This window comes from Ammospiza caudacuta, chromosome 2, assembly GCF_027887145.1.
Source record: "Ammospiza caudacuta isolate bAmmCau1 chromosome 2, bAmmCau1.pri, whole genome shotgun sequence".
NCBI classification, from domain to species: Eukaryota; Metazoa; Chordata; class Aves; order Passeriformes; family Passerellidae; genus Ammospiza; species Ammospiza caudacuta.
In genome coordinates, this window is record NC_080594.1 from 13,750,544 (window position 1) to 13,769,751 (window position 19,208).

Here is a 19,208-nt window from a genome sequence, read left to right on the forward strand (position 1 = left end):
TTGTAGAAATAGAGTTTTCAGAATTGAAATTGATAGTTAAGTGGTCTAAGTTGCTAATTTGTGCCAATCCAAAGAGGTTTATGTTGGCTTCTGGGTTAGAATTCAAGAGCTTTAATATATGTTGCTATGGTGAACCATTTTCACAGGAAACAAAATTCAGTCTACTTGGATTCTTACATAGGATCAGGATACTTTTCTTTCTATAGAAATCATTATAAACAGCATGCTTCATTTGACTGCTTTACATCAAATATTTTAAGGTGACATATTTCTAAATTGTGACATATTTCCTTTATTAAGAAAAGGAACAATTTTAATGAGTTAAAAGCTCAACCACTTAAACATCAGCTGCCACTTGGTGAGTATTGAGTGTAATATGCAGTAAACTTGAGTGTGTGTATTATAGAATTGAACATAAAAATCTGCTTCCAGTGTAACGTCATGCAGTCAAATAATTATTGAGTTTTCATCCCTTTTCCACCTTACAATAATTAAGGTAGCTTAACATCAGTATTTTCAATCATATTTGGAGTTTTTTTTTCCCTTAAACAAGGTGAGAGATGACAAAGTACAACAAATTTCCCAAAGGTTGCCCAGAAAAGCTGTGGCTGCCCCATCCCTGGAAATGTTTAAGGTCTGTTTGGATGAGACTGAGCAAATTGATCTAGTGGAAGGTGTCCCTGCCGAGGCAGGGGGGCTGGAATGAGATGAGCTTTAAGGTCCTTTCCAGCCCAAACTATTGTATGATGCTTTAAGTAAAGAGCAGAAGAAAATAACTTCTTTTTCTTCAGGCATAATATTTCATAAAGTTTGAAGCATCAAGAAGAGGACTTTATGTTGTTTTGTTTTACCCAATATTTGTATAAATTAAAACAAATTTGTGGATTTGTGGGGAGGGATGGGGAGGGGCAAGGACAGTCATTATTGATAAGTATTTTTTATAAAATTTATGTTCTAGAAAATTTAAAGCCACTATTCATTTTTTCATGCCTTTTCCATGGAATGAAAAGGAACTGAAATCCAAAAATTCTATTTGTATTTATGGTTCAAGATTTTTTAGCAGTTGTAAGATTCTGGGTTTTGCTCATTGTCTGAGGCATTACTTCTGTTCAGCTGCAGTTGTAATGACCAGAGATAATGCTGTGTGAATTCTAAGATATAGTATTGTATCTATGCATTTTTCTTAACAGCATCATAACACAGTGAGTGAGATCATAAAGAAGTTTTCAGTCTGTAGTTCACTATTGCTGTTATAATTTGATATGTTTTGTGGTTTCCCTTGACAATGTTCCTTTAAGCATGTACTTATTTCTTTTATTATTCTGCCTAGAAAGAGAACCTGTTTATCTATATTTTTTAATTTATTTGGACAACTTAGAAGTTGCTTAGCTGTCAGTAATAACTTCACCATAGGTGAAGAGATGCTACAGTCATTCTTATCAGCAGTGTTTAATATCTATAAATTCTACATTGATATACATATATAAACATATAAAACCTTCTTTTTTCCTGAATCAATGTAAACAGAGCCCAGATGGCCGTATAGAAGTCAAAGGGCAGCATGGGAAGTCGTCACTGCATATTAAAGATGTGAAGTTGTCAGATTCAGGGAGATATGACTGTGAAGCGGCAAGTAGAATTGGTGGGCACCAAAAGAGCATGTACCTTGATATTGAATGTAAGTTCTAATATTTTGTTTTCTCTTTTAAAATCTGTTTTAAAAGAAAAAAAAAAGTACATTCTTAATGGAAGGTCATTTTTTTCGTGGTCATTCATGATTAAACTTGCACAAATGAAGAAAGCATGTCCTGTAGCTCATTCCTCTGTGGAAGAATCCTGTCTTTTCTGAATTAACAAGACTCTTGTTGGTGTGTTGGTGACTTATGTAGGACAGGATTTCTTCTGAAATCATATTCCAGTGTTATTATCCACTAACTTAAGGCTAAGCTTAATAACTTCAAATCTCTGGGCAAGCTGAGAGTGCTGGGAATGAAAAGTGTTCAGCAGGATAAAGTAAGGACTGATTTGAGCATCAGCTAAATCTTGAGCTTTACTTCCTAAGATTCAACAAAGATTCTTTTTTGTTTCTGAGTCCTCTGATTTACTAATCCCTAAAAGGTGTCTGGCCACTATTATACCCCTCCTGGAGTTATCATGTTTGTAACAGTCTCTTTTAGAGATTGTCTTTATTCCAAGCTCTTGCGTTTTATCCAGGAGAAAAAGAAGATTATTTTTGCTTAGAAGAATCTCATACTTGAGAAGCCAATCAGAGGATATAAATCTGAAATGTAAAAAAATTCATTGGGTAATTAGTTCTTCAACTTTTTCTTCAAATTCACGAAAAAAGAAGACCTTGAAAAAAGGTCTTCAAAAAATTAAGCAAAAAAATCCTTTTTTAACATTTCATTGTTGCTTCATTTATTAGAAATTTCTAGATACAATTATTTTGCATCTCCAGTAGATTTTGCATGAGCCTGTTTGAACTGAGTCTTCAAACAGAAAAATTCTTTCCAGTGGGAAGATAAAAGCTGGAATAGGATTCTGTGGCACAGAAATAAAAGTAATGATTGCAGACCACGGAGTGATTTCCTGAGGAGTTCTGAAAGTGCTTTCACTATACAGTTGTGTGCTCTTTTTTGGCAGGGAAGCATTGCATTGTGGCATAGAATATAAATCTGAAAGAAAAATGAGGAATGATCAAAAGAATTTTTAGGTGTTAGGAATGGAGAGATTTGCCAAGCCAGAAGACCTAAGAAATAAATTCTAATTTGCTACATTTGTTTTCTTTAATGCATGCAATGATAACTTTTTATATGTATATAAAGGGGAAAAAATAGATAAAAATGTAAATTAGGCGTAGTTTCTCTAAAATTCTGCCAACTCTCCATATAATGATATGAAATACATGGTTTGATTATTGTTGTGTTGCCTCTATGCTTTAGTATTAAATATTAATATATCTTGAATTCAGAGGAGAGAGATATGTTGCACCACATGTTATGAAACATGGACACTCGAAATGTAAGGTTTTATTAGCAATACAGTATTCATACCAGAGGGCATAATAAAACCTCTGCATTGATACAATACATTATTATAACCAAAGACACCTTTCAGGGAGAAAGTTTTAGATGATGTGGAAGGAATTTAAAAGTAACAGTCTTTTTATGGTATGGCAGAATGAATTTTGAATATGTGTGGGAACAATCAAATGCAGTATATGAGAAAATGGAATAACTTAAAGTCTGAATTTATGCCTTGGTAGACACAGTTTTTGATACAGCATAAAATTTTCTACAGTTCTAAAATCCTCTGAGGAAACACAGTTTATAAAGAACATAGAAATATTATTCTACTATCAGAGAAATCAAGCATTGTAATGGATACTTTTAATGTATAACTGAAGATTTTTATTATGATATTTTTAAAACTGGAGTTTTAAATTTTAAATACTCAACTGATAGCGAGCCTTAAATCAAATGTATTTTTTTCCAGCACAGGTATTGTTTGACTAACAGAAATACAATTTTCCTCAATTCCTTTAAGTCAAGTAGTTCTATGATGCAAAGCAAGTGTTTCTGGGGTGATATAATATAGGTCTGTCTCATATTCTGATTAATGACTCAGAGAAATTTTGTGCTTTCCTTTGCAAATAACTTTGAACTGGTATATGAATTTCAAATATAACTTATTTGTCTAACCCAGGAAAGAAAGAACTTGTTTAATGGTAAAGAATTCTCCTGTTCTTAAAAATAATGTCCCCAGGAGGAAGAAGTGCATCTTTGCAACCTCATATCCCATCAGTCTGGCCTCTGACAGAAACTTCTGTAACAAAACAGCCCCTTTCAAGAACCTTTCAGCACCTCCTTGCCCCCATTTCCACCCAAAGTTTGGTTGTTTGTTGTCCTAACCTCTGACCGTCCTTCTCAGCATCTTCCTGTATGAAGCTGTGTGATGCTTATCTGTCATTCCAGCTATGTGACTTCATAAGTTGCAGGCTTGGGAATTTCAACAAAAGATTCAGGTTCAAAAACTAAACGATTAATTTGTATTTTTGTAGCACTCCATTAAAAAGGGGGGGATTCGGTGAAGTCAGTATATAATAGTTTTGATTCTCCTTTTAATATTTTCCAAGTGCCATTTCTTCAGCATAATAACTGACAGTGCTATCAGAGCTTTTACTTTTTTTTCCCCAAATTTTCATTTAAAAAACTGCATTAAACCCTTCAAAATAGTTTAATTTTTCTCTTTTATTAGTTTTGTTTTGTTCTCTTACAAACAGTTTTTGAGAAGAATTTATTCAGGTATGGCTGAGTCTTGCAGTTCAGCCACTTTAACAGAAATTTGAATTATCTTTAATAATAACTATTATAAATAAACTATTATCAAATGATTACTTATTATTATAAATAAACCATTATCTTTAATTAATAACTATTATAAATAAGCTATAAACTATTGTAAAATTTAAATATAAATAGATAAGCAGAACTTAATTCTTGATATTGTCATCTAGTTTCTAGATGGAAGTAAACAATGCAGGCATCCCTTTCTGTAAGTTAGAAACAAAACTATAGCATTTTTCTTTATGTTTTATTGTATATGACAGTTTGTGTAGTCAGGAGAGGAAACTGCTTCCATCCCATCCTTCAATGCCACCTCAGTCACACAGGCTGAATGAAGGCACTGAGCGCTCTGGTGTCACTGTCTCATCCTTTTACTTCCTGACCCCTCTCAGAGATTTAACTGGCAGTGGGATTGCACAGAATTTCCCTGCTTTATCCTTGTTCTCTGTTGGGGTTGCTCCTGGTGATAAGAGCAGTTCTTTAGGACAGGAAGAGATTATCAGGTTTGATACCAGCTGGGAACAGTTAACCTTGACTTTTATCTGAAGGAAATGCTGTGAAGACATGAATTGCAGGGAACCAGGGGGCATTTTTAAATATTTCTTCCCACCAAGTCATCTTTGTGTTTAGTTATGTTTAATTTTCCTTATATAAAGTCTGAAAGGTAAATCAAAATTACATCAAAATTAAATACCATTTTCAAATATTATTTATTAATGGATTTCATTAGCTTCAAAATTTGTTTTAATGTATGAAGCCTAGTGTGTACTGGATGAGAGTAATAATAAGTAATCAATTGAAAAGTGGAATATATCATATGTATTGGGTATTAGGATGTGTCTGTAGCTATTATCTACATATTTATCATAGAGAAATAACTATTTTTAAAATTAAAAATATTAGAGAAATACATACAAGAGATAGAGCAGGTCATATGCTAAGATGAGGTTTTCAAGACAGCCTGAGGAATTTAAATATATTAAACCTAGTGAATTATAAATTGATTTTGCTTATAATATCAGGTGTCTCTCAAAGTTAGTTTTGCTATACAAATGTTTACATTTCCATGTGGTATTTTTAATCTTTAAAAGCATTATACAGACCTGGATAAAAGAAAAATTAGTGATGAGAGACACATGAGGTCTTAGGTTTCACAAATTTTTCAATGCATAACTAACACTGAAGAAAAATTGAAATTTTTGCATGTTCAATGTGCTAGATCATCTTTCAAGTGGTATTATTAGTTAGGGTGCCCCTACATCATTGCTAAGTTGAAAAAGCTTTAAACAAGGAGCAATGAACAACACTTATGATCTTTGAAAGACTCTCTATGTGCCCTTACAGTTTTCCCTTCGTTTTGTTCAAACTGGCATTAGCCTGTCGGAAGTTTTCACAGCCCTCACTTAATTTTGTCCTCCCAGGTGCACACATTATGTAAGATGTTACTGTTTCTGACCCCCTGTTTCACCAGGTGCAAATTCCTTTGGACAGTACTCCTTCTACCAGGAAAGCCATTGACCCACAGCCTTTGGAAAATTCTGTTTTCCAATACACTATCCAGGAAGCATTCTGACTAAGAGACCATTTTAGCTGAAATTACCAGTTTTTACATCACTATTTTAGTTAAACCTCTCAATTTCAGGTTACAATTTCAATTACAGCTATTAGATAAGCTGGATGGTCCAAAAATGCTTATTTCCTCACAGTGCTCAAAGAGTAATATTTTGAGATAGAATCATCTATGACAAATATCTTACATTGAGTAACATGATTCATTTTTGTATGAGATCAGCCATGTGAGTAGTTGATAAAAATGATTTCTTAAAAATCAATTTCTGAGAAAATGCATTTAAGTAATTTTTAGTGTATTCCAGGAATATGAATGTTTTCTTAATATTGCTTTTCATTCAAACATGATTTTGGAGTAATATTCCATATTAGTTAAATATCAGCTTTGGGTGGTAAAACCAAAAATAATCATGCAACATGTGCAGTATAGTCTTTGCCTGTAAAGAAAAATGTGCAGTATTTGTTATAGTACTGTATTGCTTATCATTAACAGTCATTTGTGTTTGATTTTGTTTTTTTCCCCAGCCACAATTTGAAACCAACTTTATTACTGTTGCAGTATCGAACTTGGTTTCATTAACTGATTATTCTTCTGTTTTGTTGTGTGTTAGCTGTATTGCACTGCAGTTGAGTGGGATGCTTTGGATTCATGCAATTTAATTTTTTATCTTTGCAAAAAAAAATACAGCATTACTTAAAAGTGGATTCGAGAGATTGAGCTGCAAATTGTATTTACCTTCAAGGAAGAAAGGTTTTCAGTTGGTTAAAATGCTATTACTTTGCACAAGATGCCACAAATATTATCACAGAATCATAGAATAGTTTGGCTTGGAGTGATCTCAGAGTTCATCCAGTAGCAACCCCTGTGCCATGGGCTGGGACAACTTTCACTAGACCAGGTTGCTCAGAGCTCCTCCAAACTAGCCTTAAACACTTCCATGGATGGATCATCCACAATTCTCTGGGAAACTTCGACGTTGTGATAAATGTCACAAAAGGTTCCAGCTGCCTACTGCCATCATAAATCATGATAGATTCAAACAGTTCATAATTTGCATTTGGTTTCTGTTAAAAGAGATCAGTGCAGCCACATCCCATCACTGCTCACAGAATCACAAAATGGCATTGCCTCTTTCCTGTCTCCTGGACACAACTGAAAAAACCTGACTTTGTCTTCTTTACACCTTCCCTTCATCCATTAGTCATGAGGACCCAGCTCTATCCTGTCATCACAGCCAGAAAACAACACTAATAAATACAAACATATGGCCTGGGAAAGAAACAAATTACAGAAAGAACAATCAAGAGAAAAAAAATATTGAAATAGTATAGAAAAAAAATCCATCTTTTCTAATAAAATACTATTGGCTTTAGTTACATTTCTTCCTGTCAAATTTATAGGTTAAAATGAGAAAGCAAAGATGGAAAGGTCAGCCTTTAACATCATGGAATAAGTGTGATAATTTTGACGTATTATGAATGTCAGTTGTAAGATTTACCATTTTTCTTCTCTGCACTTGTGCACTTGCACAGAAAGAAGCTTACTGTGCCACTGCTGTGACTTCAAGGGGACAAGAAAGTTGAATTCTGTGCAAAATATGAGGTTTATCACATACAGTCACTTTCCAAAACCATTTCACCAAACTTCCCAGAATGAATCACAGTTGAATGCATCCATTTTCTTTTTCTGATGTTACAGATGTGTGGTAAAATGGAAAAATTATTCATCTATATAATAAATCTACCTATTATTTAGCCGAAAAGGTTGTAAAATACTTCCATCCTAAAAACATTTTGCTTAAATATATGTTAATCACTTGTTAAACATGATATTCATATTAGAAATTTATCATAATTTTTTACCTAACAGAGCTCTCTACTACATGTTTTTGTTAATCTTGCAATTAATTTGCTATCAATTAAAGTAGATTTTAATTACATTTTAGCTACTTTTTTCTTAATAGAAGTACACAATTTTGAAAGAATAAAATAATTTGGGGTTTCTTTTTCTAATAATTTAGTTATTAATGGATATATATGCCTCAACATCTTTTCTTACTGTCATAAATTTTCACATCTGCAATTGTGAAAAGCAAAGGTAGAAAAAAACTGAAGAATTTTCTGATACCTCCTTGAGCCTGGTTCTACATTGTGAAATTTAAATATTTACACTGATAATGAATATGATAAATTTTACATGGTTTCACAAGTATTTTCATACTACATAAAATTCATATTACACAGTAATAACCTGTGAATGAAAAAAAAGCATTGTTGCCTTCTTATAGCTCCAAGACAGATCCATCAAAGCAGAGCCACAGCATCTGAGTATAATGAAGAAAATAATTGTGTGATATGATAAGTGTGGCACTGATATTTGAAACTTGAACAAAACTAATTTTTAGAGATTTTATTGTTGTTTTCTGGACAGCACTGCTTGTAAAAATTAAGTAAAGAGATGAAAAGGCTAAGAGTCCTTGCTCAATACAGCAACTATTATGATTTGGGAATGTATGAGAGAGGCACATTAACTCTGGAGGTAAGGGTGACAAGTAGAAAAATATGGACGGTAAAGACTGAATTTTGTTCTGGAAATGTGACACATAGGACAGGAAGAAAGATGGGGTTGGGATCTTTGAGAGAAACATTGCAGTTTTTCACTTCTGCCTATAAGACAATAATGTAATCTAATGTTTGATGGAGAAGTCAGGCCATACTAAATTATTCCAGTAATTCTGTCCTGGAATACGTGTAACAATCGAAAATTTGGTGCAAACTGGCATCATTTGAGAACAATGTGTTAACAATGGGCAGCACCTGATAATTTTATTCCTAAAATGAAAATTGCTGCTAGTGTGATGGATCTGTAGGGGAATTTTCCTGTCCTAGATCTGATTCCCAGTGTTGGTGATTCACAGGCATACAAAATGAATCATAGACATGTGCAAACAGTTTATTTTATACATCACTAGTGGCTTATTTTGTTTATTTTACCTAGGTGTGTTTTCTTTAGAATTTGTCCTTCTAATTTAAACTACTTTAGGCAATTTTAAATCAATTTTTTATCAATTCAAAGCAGACATTTCTATGACATTAAAATTTCTTGGGCTTTAGTTTGTCTTTTGTGGTTTTTGGGTGGTTTTTTTTTTTTGTTGTCTTTTTTTTTTTTAAGCAAAAACAAATACAATTATTTAATGTCAAGTGAAATTCAAAGAAAAATAGGTACATTGAATTTCTACAATTCTGGCAGCACCAAGCACCTGAGCCATGCATGCATTCATTGCCCAATATTATATAATGTACAATTGTCAACATGCTTTGCATCTAGCAAAAAGTTTCTTATGGAAATAGAGCAATTGGTAAAGTGTTTGAATATTAAAAATAATACCCAAGTTAAAGTTTCCAGGAACTAGCAGTGTTTGTCAGTAGGAGGGGGCTCTTACTCTTCATAAAGATAGAATCAGTCAATAGTACACCATACTATTGAATATCAATGTCATATTTTAATGAATTTTGAGAGGAACTAAGAGAATGGGGAAGGGGAAAGGAAGTCTTACAATAAATGTGATGTTTTCTGCACTTGCTTTGAAAGAAACAAGTATCTCTCAAAACTTTTGAAATCATGGGTTGGATTCCAGAAAAAAAAGACCCCTCTGGTTATAGCTAATAATCATGACAATTTAAAATCAATATGTGATGAGTTTCATTAGCTTTTCTATTTGGAAATTTCTCATGTGGGTCTTGGATGTTTTTCCTTACAGCCACAGGGTTATGATAGTAGCAGTAAGTAGCTGAAGTTTTCCAATTCTTGTCTTCCTTTTAAGAATGATTATAGATTAAAATATAGTCACCTAACCACATTTTTGAAGTCTTTCTAATATTATTTCTTCTTTCAAATGAATATGTGACAGTTATTGTACTTTTCTGTGGAGGTCCTTCTGCTTCGTATCCAAGGAGGAGCTATTAATTTTAAAATATTAACTATTGAAAAAGGTATAAGGGAGAAAGCACAAGAGAAAGATAGATGGCTGTTAACTAAATTGTGGCAGAGTTACAAAAAATTGAGGCACTTTTACAGGATTGATGGCAAGGACAGTACTAGATTTGCCAGAGGATGTGGTTTATTAAAGTCCTTGATGATGGGAAACTCATGCCAACATTAATCATTTTAGAGTGAGGCTTCCAATAATATACTGTAGGAAATGTCCCAGAGTCTTAGACCTGACAATCTGTCACATATTTTTATTACATGTTCCAGGGAAACAAATAGCCACATTTTGAAAACCTGTGTTCTTAAATTAAGAAGTACAAATCTGATTCTGCACACCAGTTTTCCATTCTAGTAGTCTGGACACATGTACTGAATCAGGCAATTTGCTGTATCTAATTTTGTGTATGACACCAAACATACACCAGAGCTGGATCTTTGTCATCCTTAATTTAATTACTTTCTGGACAAGGCAGGTGATGTATTAGTCTGTTCTTGAACCACTGTTCCTGGACATTATAACTAACAAGGATACCTAAATGCTAGAGACAGCTTTCAGGTCAGAATTTGCTTCTCTTAAATAATCTTCTTACACAGGTTATCCAGAACTCGTTCTAATTGGAGTGCCAACCTGTCAGTTTCTCTCTTGCTTGGCAAAATAATCAGCTTGAGTTTAGCTGATGCTGGTACCATAACATTAACTACTCTAAAATGCCATTCTAAATTTATAATTTCTTACAGAATCCTGCACCCATAGAATAGCTTGGTTTAGGTTTATGTCTTTGTGATATAGTCTTTGTTCCTTCAAGGCGTTTTTTTTCATTTGGGTTGCCTAATCTCTCCAAATTAATATTCAATCTTGCATACTTGAGCCTTAAAACCTTATGGAGTTTATCACATCCTGGCTGCAGCATCCAGAGCTCTGTGGCCAGCAGGTCAAGAGAAGTGATTCTACCCCTGTACCCACTTTTTGTGAGACCCTCACCTGCAGTGCTGCCCCCAACTCTGGGATGCCAAATACAAGGAAGACATGGACTTGCTGGAGCAGGTCCAGGTGAGGGCCATGAAGGTGGCCTGAGTGCTGGAGAAAGCCTGGGAGTGTTGATGTTGATAAGCCTGGAGAAGAGAAGGCTCAAAGGAGACATTTGCAGCCTTTCCGTGTGCAAAAGAGAGAATTTTTGTTATCTGCAGTGATAGTATAAGGACAATGGTTTTAAACTGAGAGTTATCAGAAATTAGATTTTAGGGAGAATTCTTTTTAGTTATGAAGGTGAGAGACCCTAGAACAGGTTTCCCATAGAAGTTGTGGATGCCCCATCCCTGGAAGTGTTCAAGGCCAGGTTGGATGGGGCTCTGAGCAGCCTGGGATAGTGGGAGCTGTCCTTGCTCATGGCAAGGGGGATTGGAACTGGGTGATCTTTAAGGTCCTTTCCAACCTGAGCTATTCTATGATATTGTGTGCATCTATTAAATAATATCAATGGTAAATTTTGTAAAGTTTTTGCAGCTTTGGGGGATTTTACTTGTTTTGTTTTCAGTAAAGTGCTAAAAGGTCAGATATAAGAAATACCATCAGGGTGTATTTATTTTATTGGAGTGTATTCAAGCTCCTACTTCTACTTATCTGTTCAGAACTCTAGTATGTCATCTTAACTTTTTACTTTTTGCGAAAAAAGCTTTAAAGGAACAGTTCATTTGCACCCTGCATTAAATTTTGTCAGGTGTAAATTAATTTTCAGTTACATAGAAGCTAAGCAGAAAGCATTATTATTTTTAATGGTTCTAATTTTCTAACTGATTTCCATTGAATCTTTTATTTTTTTAAAGAATAAATATATTGCATTTTAAGATCTTTTCATAGAACCACTTTCTCATTTCTACCTGGTTTTACTTCATTTTCAATTGATAGAGCTTTTTGATAAATATTCTGGTTTTTAATGTAATTTGTTTGTTAGTTATATTATAAAACTGTTGGGATCAGGTTTTGTAAACATATAATATAGTCAGACTTATGTTTTCAAAGACGTGGCTTTAAAGTTTGTTATTTTTCATTATTCATTTATATTAAACATAATGTGTGTTTATGTTTGAGAAATACTAATTCTGTAACCATTAAAGCATACTAAACAGCAGTTAGTGATGAAAAGCATATAAGAAAAAACAAATTATCTTTATAAACAAATTATTCCCTTCCAGCTCAATCTTTTAGTTTCATAAGAAATCTAAATTATCTTTTATTTGTACTGTAAAAAGAAAATTACTTACAGAATTATATTCTTTTTGTAAAACATAGCTCCAGGCATCTTAATCTGTTCCTGACTGGGAAATCAAAAATCATCTGTTTTAAACTAATCTCTCCATTTCAAGTCATTAGTACAGTCCTCTTCTTTTTGTATACTGGAGCTCTTGAATGCTGGGGAAATGTCTGCAAAGCATTCTTACACAGGTTTTTGAGGGAAATTACAAAGCTCTTTTTTGAGGGGAATGCTTTACAATTGTGAGTTGTTTATTTTGGGATATATCTTTATTTGACAGACTTTTAGTCCTACTTGTTTATTGTGTTTATGACTTTTAATACCTGTAGTTTTGGTGGTAGATGGCAGTCCATAACTCACCTATACTTTTTAAAATATCAAAAAATATATACAATGGGTGTCCAAAATCTACCTTTAGAGGAGAGAGAAATTGGAACTGGAAGTCCCTGTTCTCTTAAATGCTTTTATCTGCAGTATAGAAGTGTGCACTACTTTTTCACTTGGAAGTCTTAAAATAGGATTTGAGTTTGCTACATGTGTCTTGAGCATCAAACCACATAATGTTGTCTAGGAAGCAGGATTTCTCAGATTCAGAGTATCTTTTAATCTTCAACATTCATGCCAGTGTTCATAAATGTATTGAAGTTATTGTGAGAAATTGCACGTTGAAGACAGTGTTTACATAAAATTTGTGAAGCAACTTCACGAAGACTCTAATGAGATTTCCAATCTATTTGTTGAACATGCTATTGATCCATCTATTGAACATGCAGAAATGAGTTTGTACAGTTTTCCTACTAGTGATTCTCACCATGAACCTAATTTCCAGAGGAAATCCAAGGCTCTGAGCCTTGGTATTCTGAGATTCTTGACCATAGCTAACCATAAAACATAGTTATGCAGTTTGCTTTTTTCTTCATATTCTCCAGTAGAGTAAGACGTCACACTCTGAAGACTCTTTGATAGTCTGTTCTTTGCATTAAACTGTTTAGCTGCTGAAATATGGGGTGTTTAAAGGTCTGTGAAAAACAGGATGTCTAGAATTACTTATTAAAACTCTTGGAGCAGAAAGATGAACTCCTTTGTCTCGTAAATAAATTCATAGCCAGGCAAGCTTTACTTATTTGGATGAAAATGCTTGTTTTTCTACAAAAAGAAGGGCAGAACAGTTATTAAAGGAAATGCTGCTGGCCTTGAGCAATGTAACAGCTTTGATCTGTGCTTTAAAACCTCTATTGATAACAATTCTTTTTGCACAGTATATATGCCTAGATGCAGCAGCAGCATATGTCATCAAAAATTTTGCTTTTTCACAGAGGCAAACAGGAAGAAGTTTAAAATGTGCAGTTCAGAGAAAAAAAAAATGAAAAAACCCAGTTGTTTTTAACCATTCCTGAAGCTAAAGTTTGCTTCATACTCAAGATGCTCAGTTTTGGTTTCTCATACACCTATTAGGAACTTTCATGCCTAAAACTAAGCTATATGTCAGAGGACTAGAATAGATTTTTCAGAGTGATATACAAAAACATTTATGAGCTATTTATCAAAACATATATATACACACACACATATATATATACACATATATATTTGTATATGTGTCTTAGATATTAAAAAGAGATAGCATTGCAACAGCTGTAACTGATAATTCTCTTTTGGAATTAAATCGTTAAGGAAGTTTCTGTGAAAAAATATTTTTTTTTAATACTGTTAAAAGATAGTAACAATGAAATTAGGAAATATTTGATAGAAATAACCTACTTTTCACCCAAGACATAAGAAGAAGAGAAGAAAAGCTACTCCCTCTCATTTTATAGAAATCACTAAACTTCCTGCTCTCCAGAGAAACCTTGAATAGAAGAGATAAGTCTTGTCACTTTGTGGCATTGTGGTCCGAAGATCACATTTAGTTTGCAAACCAACAATTTCCTCTGTGTCAGACTCAGTGTTTGGTATATGTTAAATGCAAACATTTCTTACAAACCAGTCAGGTTTGTAAGAAAAACACACCAACTTTTTCCTTGGCTAGAGCTTGAAAATTTCATAAGGAACTGATACAAAAAGTGTCCTAAATAATGTACACACAACATATTTTCTGCAGTAGGTAGAATACATTGTAACCTTTTTTGGTATTCTTTTGCTATTTTTAAAGTCTTATTTCCACAAATAAACATGTCTCTTTAAAAATATTTCATGAAGTATAATAAAGTTCCAGCTAGAAATGGGTGAAGCCAGAGCACAAGAAAATTTGAGTGAATGTAATTTCTCCATAGCAAAAAAGACACTATAAAATCAGCACATGAACAGACAATGTATGTTTTTAGGTCACCTCCTTTTTTCATATGAAGGTCTGGCTGAAGACTTTGTCATCCTCAAGAGGAAACACTCTTCCTCATTTCTGAGAGAGTGTCTTTAAAGGGCAAGTGATCGCCTAAAGTTAAATATATTTGACAGGTATTCTCTTTCCCAAGAAGTTCAGCTGAAACCATTTAGGAGAGGAGAAACTTACCAAGATAAAAACCCAATGAACTCATGATTGAATACTGAAACTCCCATGTTCTGTAGTAAACTGACACAAGAATCAATTGAAATTTTTCATTCAACATGAAGGTTTGGATATGGGTATACAGCATGTTTTACTAAACCAGTTAATAAACTTGTGCATTACTTTCTTTTTCCAGATGCTCCGACATTCCTATCCAATCAAACCATGTTTTACTCTTGGGAAGGCAATCCCATCAATATCAGCTGTGAAGTGCTGGCAAATCCATCTGCCTCAGTTCAGTGGAAAAGAGGAAAATTAGTTTTACCTGTAAAAAATACAACTCATTTGAAGACCTACAGTACAGGAAGAAAGCTGATTCTGGAGGTAAGATTTCAAATTGAAATCAGTGTGGTGGCAGAACATAATTTTGTCCTCAGCTTGGCAGCACTGTGAGTAGTGCAGAGTGTATTTAAGGCTAAAACCTACAATTTAATAAGAAACACTCCTAAAATAGGAACAAAACAACAAACAACTATATATGGACTGATCTATCTGCACATTTCTTATGAGTAATTAGAAAACAAATCTTATTTGAATGGCTTATGCTCAGTTTTCCAACTGTACCCAACAAAAATATAATTTGCATTTATTGGAAGTAAAAAAATCCATAAATAGATATAAAACTAAAATACCAAGGTAAGACTGAAAATTAAAGTGACTGCCTCATAGGTGCAATAATAAACTACAAAAAAGTTTATTATTTTGGGGGTTTTTTGTTTGTTTGGGTTTTTATAAATTATTGTTTAAAGATGAATTGAAAGACAAACAATTTTCCATTATCAGATTTATTCATTTGAAGTTGAGAAGGGGGAGTCAAACATGAAAAATGTGCATTTAGATCTATGTTTGGAGGATGTGCTAGATATGTTGAAGTAAGAACACATCTGCATATTGGTTAAGGAGAGCTTACTTGAATTTCTGATTTAAAAATATATATATATTTAATAAGCAACTAATATTTACAAAGTGTATTCATTTTAAAGATTGCTCCCACATCTGACAGTGATTTTGGACGATATAATTGTACAGCCACAAACAGAATAGGAACAAGATATCAAGAGTATACACTTGGTCAAGCTGGTAAGTTAAAATGTTGCTTCCTTTTCTTTAAATATTTTTTCCAAATTTAATCAACATTAAGTTCAGACACACTATCCTCTGTTTATTTTATTCCATTATCTGTTTGCAGATAATTTAATTGTCTAAGATCTGAGCTGCAATATGAAGTAAAATAAACCAGTTGTCTCAGAATATAAATCTTCTTTTGATTTAATTTCAAGGCCTTCTGAAATTTGAAAAAATCAGTCTAACCTTTTTTCTTTTGTTCTTACTGTATCCTACATTTATAACAATGTATTTTTATTACTTCAGCAGAGAGACATATGGCTTGCAGGCAGTAAAAAGTAAGAAGGAATTAGAAAATTATTTTTTTCCTTTTTCCCCCTCATATTTTCTTGATAAAACAACAATGACAAGAGACTGAAATACATCAGCAAAGAATTTCTATCTCCATTTGCACTTTTACTTATTTAAAAGTAGAATTTTACTGGGATGCTAGATTGAAATAATTTAAGCTCTCAGATATTTTACACCCTATTGTTACTGGATGTCTGAAAATTTTTATGTCCTTCTATTGTTGTTTAGCACATAGAAAAATCTGACTGTATGTTTGTTCTTTGGCAGAAACAACTATTAACTGAGACCAAATGAGAGTTTCTTAGAAGTGCTTTCCATTATATTTTCTTGTGGAATGGATTAATGCTATATATGATTTTTTTTTCCTTTCTCATTAGGACACATATTCCAAGTGATGCTTAATGTTTTAGTTGTAAGTTTTGGTCTAGGAGTTTTGTTTTGTTTTGTTTTGGTTTGGTTTTGGGTTTTGTTTGTTTGTGTCTGTTTGTGGGTTTGGTTGTTTTGGTTTTGTTTGGTTTTCAGTGCTTTGTTTTGTTTTCCTTTGGGACTTTGTTTGTTTTTTTTCTTTGGGTTTCGTTTGTTTGCTTGGGATTTTTTGTATTAAAAAATTTAGACTCCTACTCCAGGAGGACTTTTAGGGGACCATTGCTGAAGCATGCACATCCAGTCACAGGGAAGCTCTCTGACTTGGCCTGCTGCTATTATTTGAGAATTTTTGCTCCATAGGGCAGTTATTTTCTTTTGATGTCTCAGGAGTTACAAACCCTATTATTTATTAATATTCTCCTTGGACTTTGTACACAGTTTTAAAAGTTTTTCCCATCACCTCTGTAGGATTCTAGCACCCATTTCTATAATATCATAATATATCTTTTGGTTTTGAAGAACCATGAAAAGTGCTGAGCTTCCTGAAATAGGAAAATGAGGGGTTCAAATTTCTAACACACAATTTTACATCACTTAGGAGATCCCTTACCCTTCATTTTACAACTTTTTTGGGGTGTTAGCTGTGGTGTGATCTTACCTTCCTTTGACAGATACATTTGACCACCAACAAAAAAGCTTTTCTTGAAGCCATGAACATAAATCCCAGGAAAGGAAGGAAAATCCCCACTTGCATTCCTCTGGGGTCTTACCTCTCAGGAGAGAAAATGATGAGAAAACGTTGTGGTTGCCGCTGTGTGCTGTTTTTTCATAAATGTGTATACACTTGGGAGAGCATTTCAACAGATATTCTCCAGAATGTTTTTTTTTTCTTAGATTTGCAGAACAACATCTCAAAAACATCACAACAAATGATACTACATGATGACTATTTTAGCTATATATCCCCTGCTTTTATAATTTATTAATTAATCAATTGTAGTAAAGAATATCAGCTTTTAAAAGTTAATTGAAAAAGCATGGAATATTTTGTCATTTTACTTCAGAAAATTCACACATGAGCACCCCTGGAAATGCAAGGAAAACAAATAAGCCACAATACTTTTTTTTTTTTGCTTTTTAATACAACTGTATCAGAAATTTTACTGATGCCAGTGTTTTAAACAGATTAATATTTTCTACTTCTGCAATGCTTTGTTTATGTTTTTTCCAGGCAATTCTTCAGGAAACTCGATGAAGACTGAAAAAATATGTATTGTAGTTATAAACATAACAAGGGGAGTGAGGATAAATAGAGTTATGGGAAGACATCATGTAAAACATGAGCTATCTGGGGATATTCTAGATAATGATATTAAATGCAGAAAATAGAAAAAAAAAAAAAGAAAATCAGGTTTATTAGTAGTGATAATGAACAAGGCTGGAAAAAACGGATTTGGGGTGTCACTGTGCACTGCTATGCACTACTTACCATAGTGTAATGCATTATATTCAGTGTCCTGAAAGATTGATATTTTTAACATTTGCCTCTAAATAGACTTTTGTTTTGGAATAAAACCCCAAACTGTAATTCACTGTTACAAGTTTTGCACTTAAACTGGCATCAGCTGGAAATGGAAAATTATCAGGGATACAAAGGATAAAACCACTATAATAGATACAGGTATAAGATGACAAATGCAGCTTCGTCCCTAGTTTTATTACCTTGGTTGCTTCACTCTGGTTAATTAGGAAGGCCTAATGATTGATATTTCCCATATTAAAGCCTATAAAATCATTTCATGCATTTCAATGCCGCATACTTTGCCTCCTGGCTTTGATTGTAAATACAAATGCTGGGGCATAGAATATTTTTACAAAGGCTCTGTCAAGGAAAAAAAAATACAATTCCTAGCTGGGAGACAGTATTAGGTAAAGTATGGTACTAAGTCAAATTTGATCACAAATAATGATCATTTTGCTAAATAGTTTTCTCTTTAAATTCTGCAGGAATACTTGTTCCTTCATGTTTCATTCAATTTTCTGATTTGTTGGATTTCAGCACAATCAAACTACCTTTTTATATTAATTTAATGCTACTTAGGAAGTTATCATACTGTCAAAATTCCATTATCTTTATTCTTGTTGCCTTCCTTAAGAAATTACTTATTGATGATTTTAGAAAGGAAAATTTATTTCAGAATTGATGTGCAATTTAAAGCCATATTTTTATGACAGAAAAAAAGCATAACTGTTCACTTGGATTACACAGAGCTACTGAATCAGACTGAATTCCATTTAAACCTTTCAAAACAACTGAGAAGCTGCAGAGTATTTGAGGTTTCATTCTGGAAGGCGACGGCCTGCTTAGAAACTTCAGAGTTTTGTTGAAAGCTTAATGAGATGTTCCCATGACCTGATTGTTGTGGTGATGAACTTTTAAAAATAACACATGGGTGACCTCCTTTTTCATTACCCGAGCTTTTAAAATGTTCTGTGTGTAACATATAGAATGTGAAAAGAACCACAGTCAATTGTTGCCACTGCAAATTATTTTTTTTCATGTCAGCACAACAGCCACAATTTGTATTTTAGAACTTGCACTCTGGTTTTAATCTAAGTCAGGCTTACATTTTGGCAAGCCAGGTCAGCTTGGCAGGTTGCCCCAATGGTCTCAGAGGCTGAGGGGAGCACAGATATTTCTAAGATTTGTCCAAATCTAGTTT

At 33.3% G+C, this 19,208-nt stretch overlaps 1 protein-coding gene across 1 annotated transcript in view; it reads left to right on the forward strand.

Moving 5' to 3' along the window:
* Window positions 1-19,208, forward strand: part of NCAM2 (neural cell adhesion molecule 2) — a 270,546-nt gene that overhangs the window by 175,947 nt on the left and 75,391 nt on the right. The window contains exons 10-12 of the mRNA XM_058825545.1: window positions 1,528-1,678; window positions 14,840-15,027; window positions 15,687-15,783. Of these exons, the coding sequence (XP_058681528.1) occupies window positions 1,528-1,678; window positions 14,840-15,027; window positions 15,687-15,783 (436 nt within the window). The remainder of the gene's footprint in view (window positions 1-1,527; window positions 1,679-14,839; window positions 15,028-15,686; window positions 15,784-19,208) is intronic.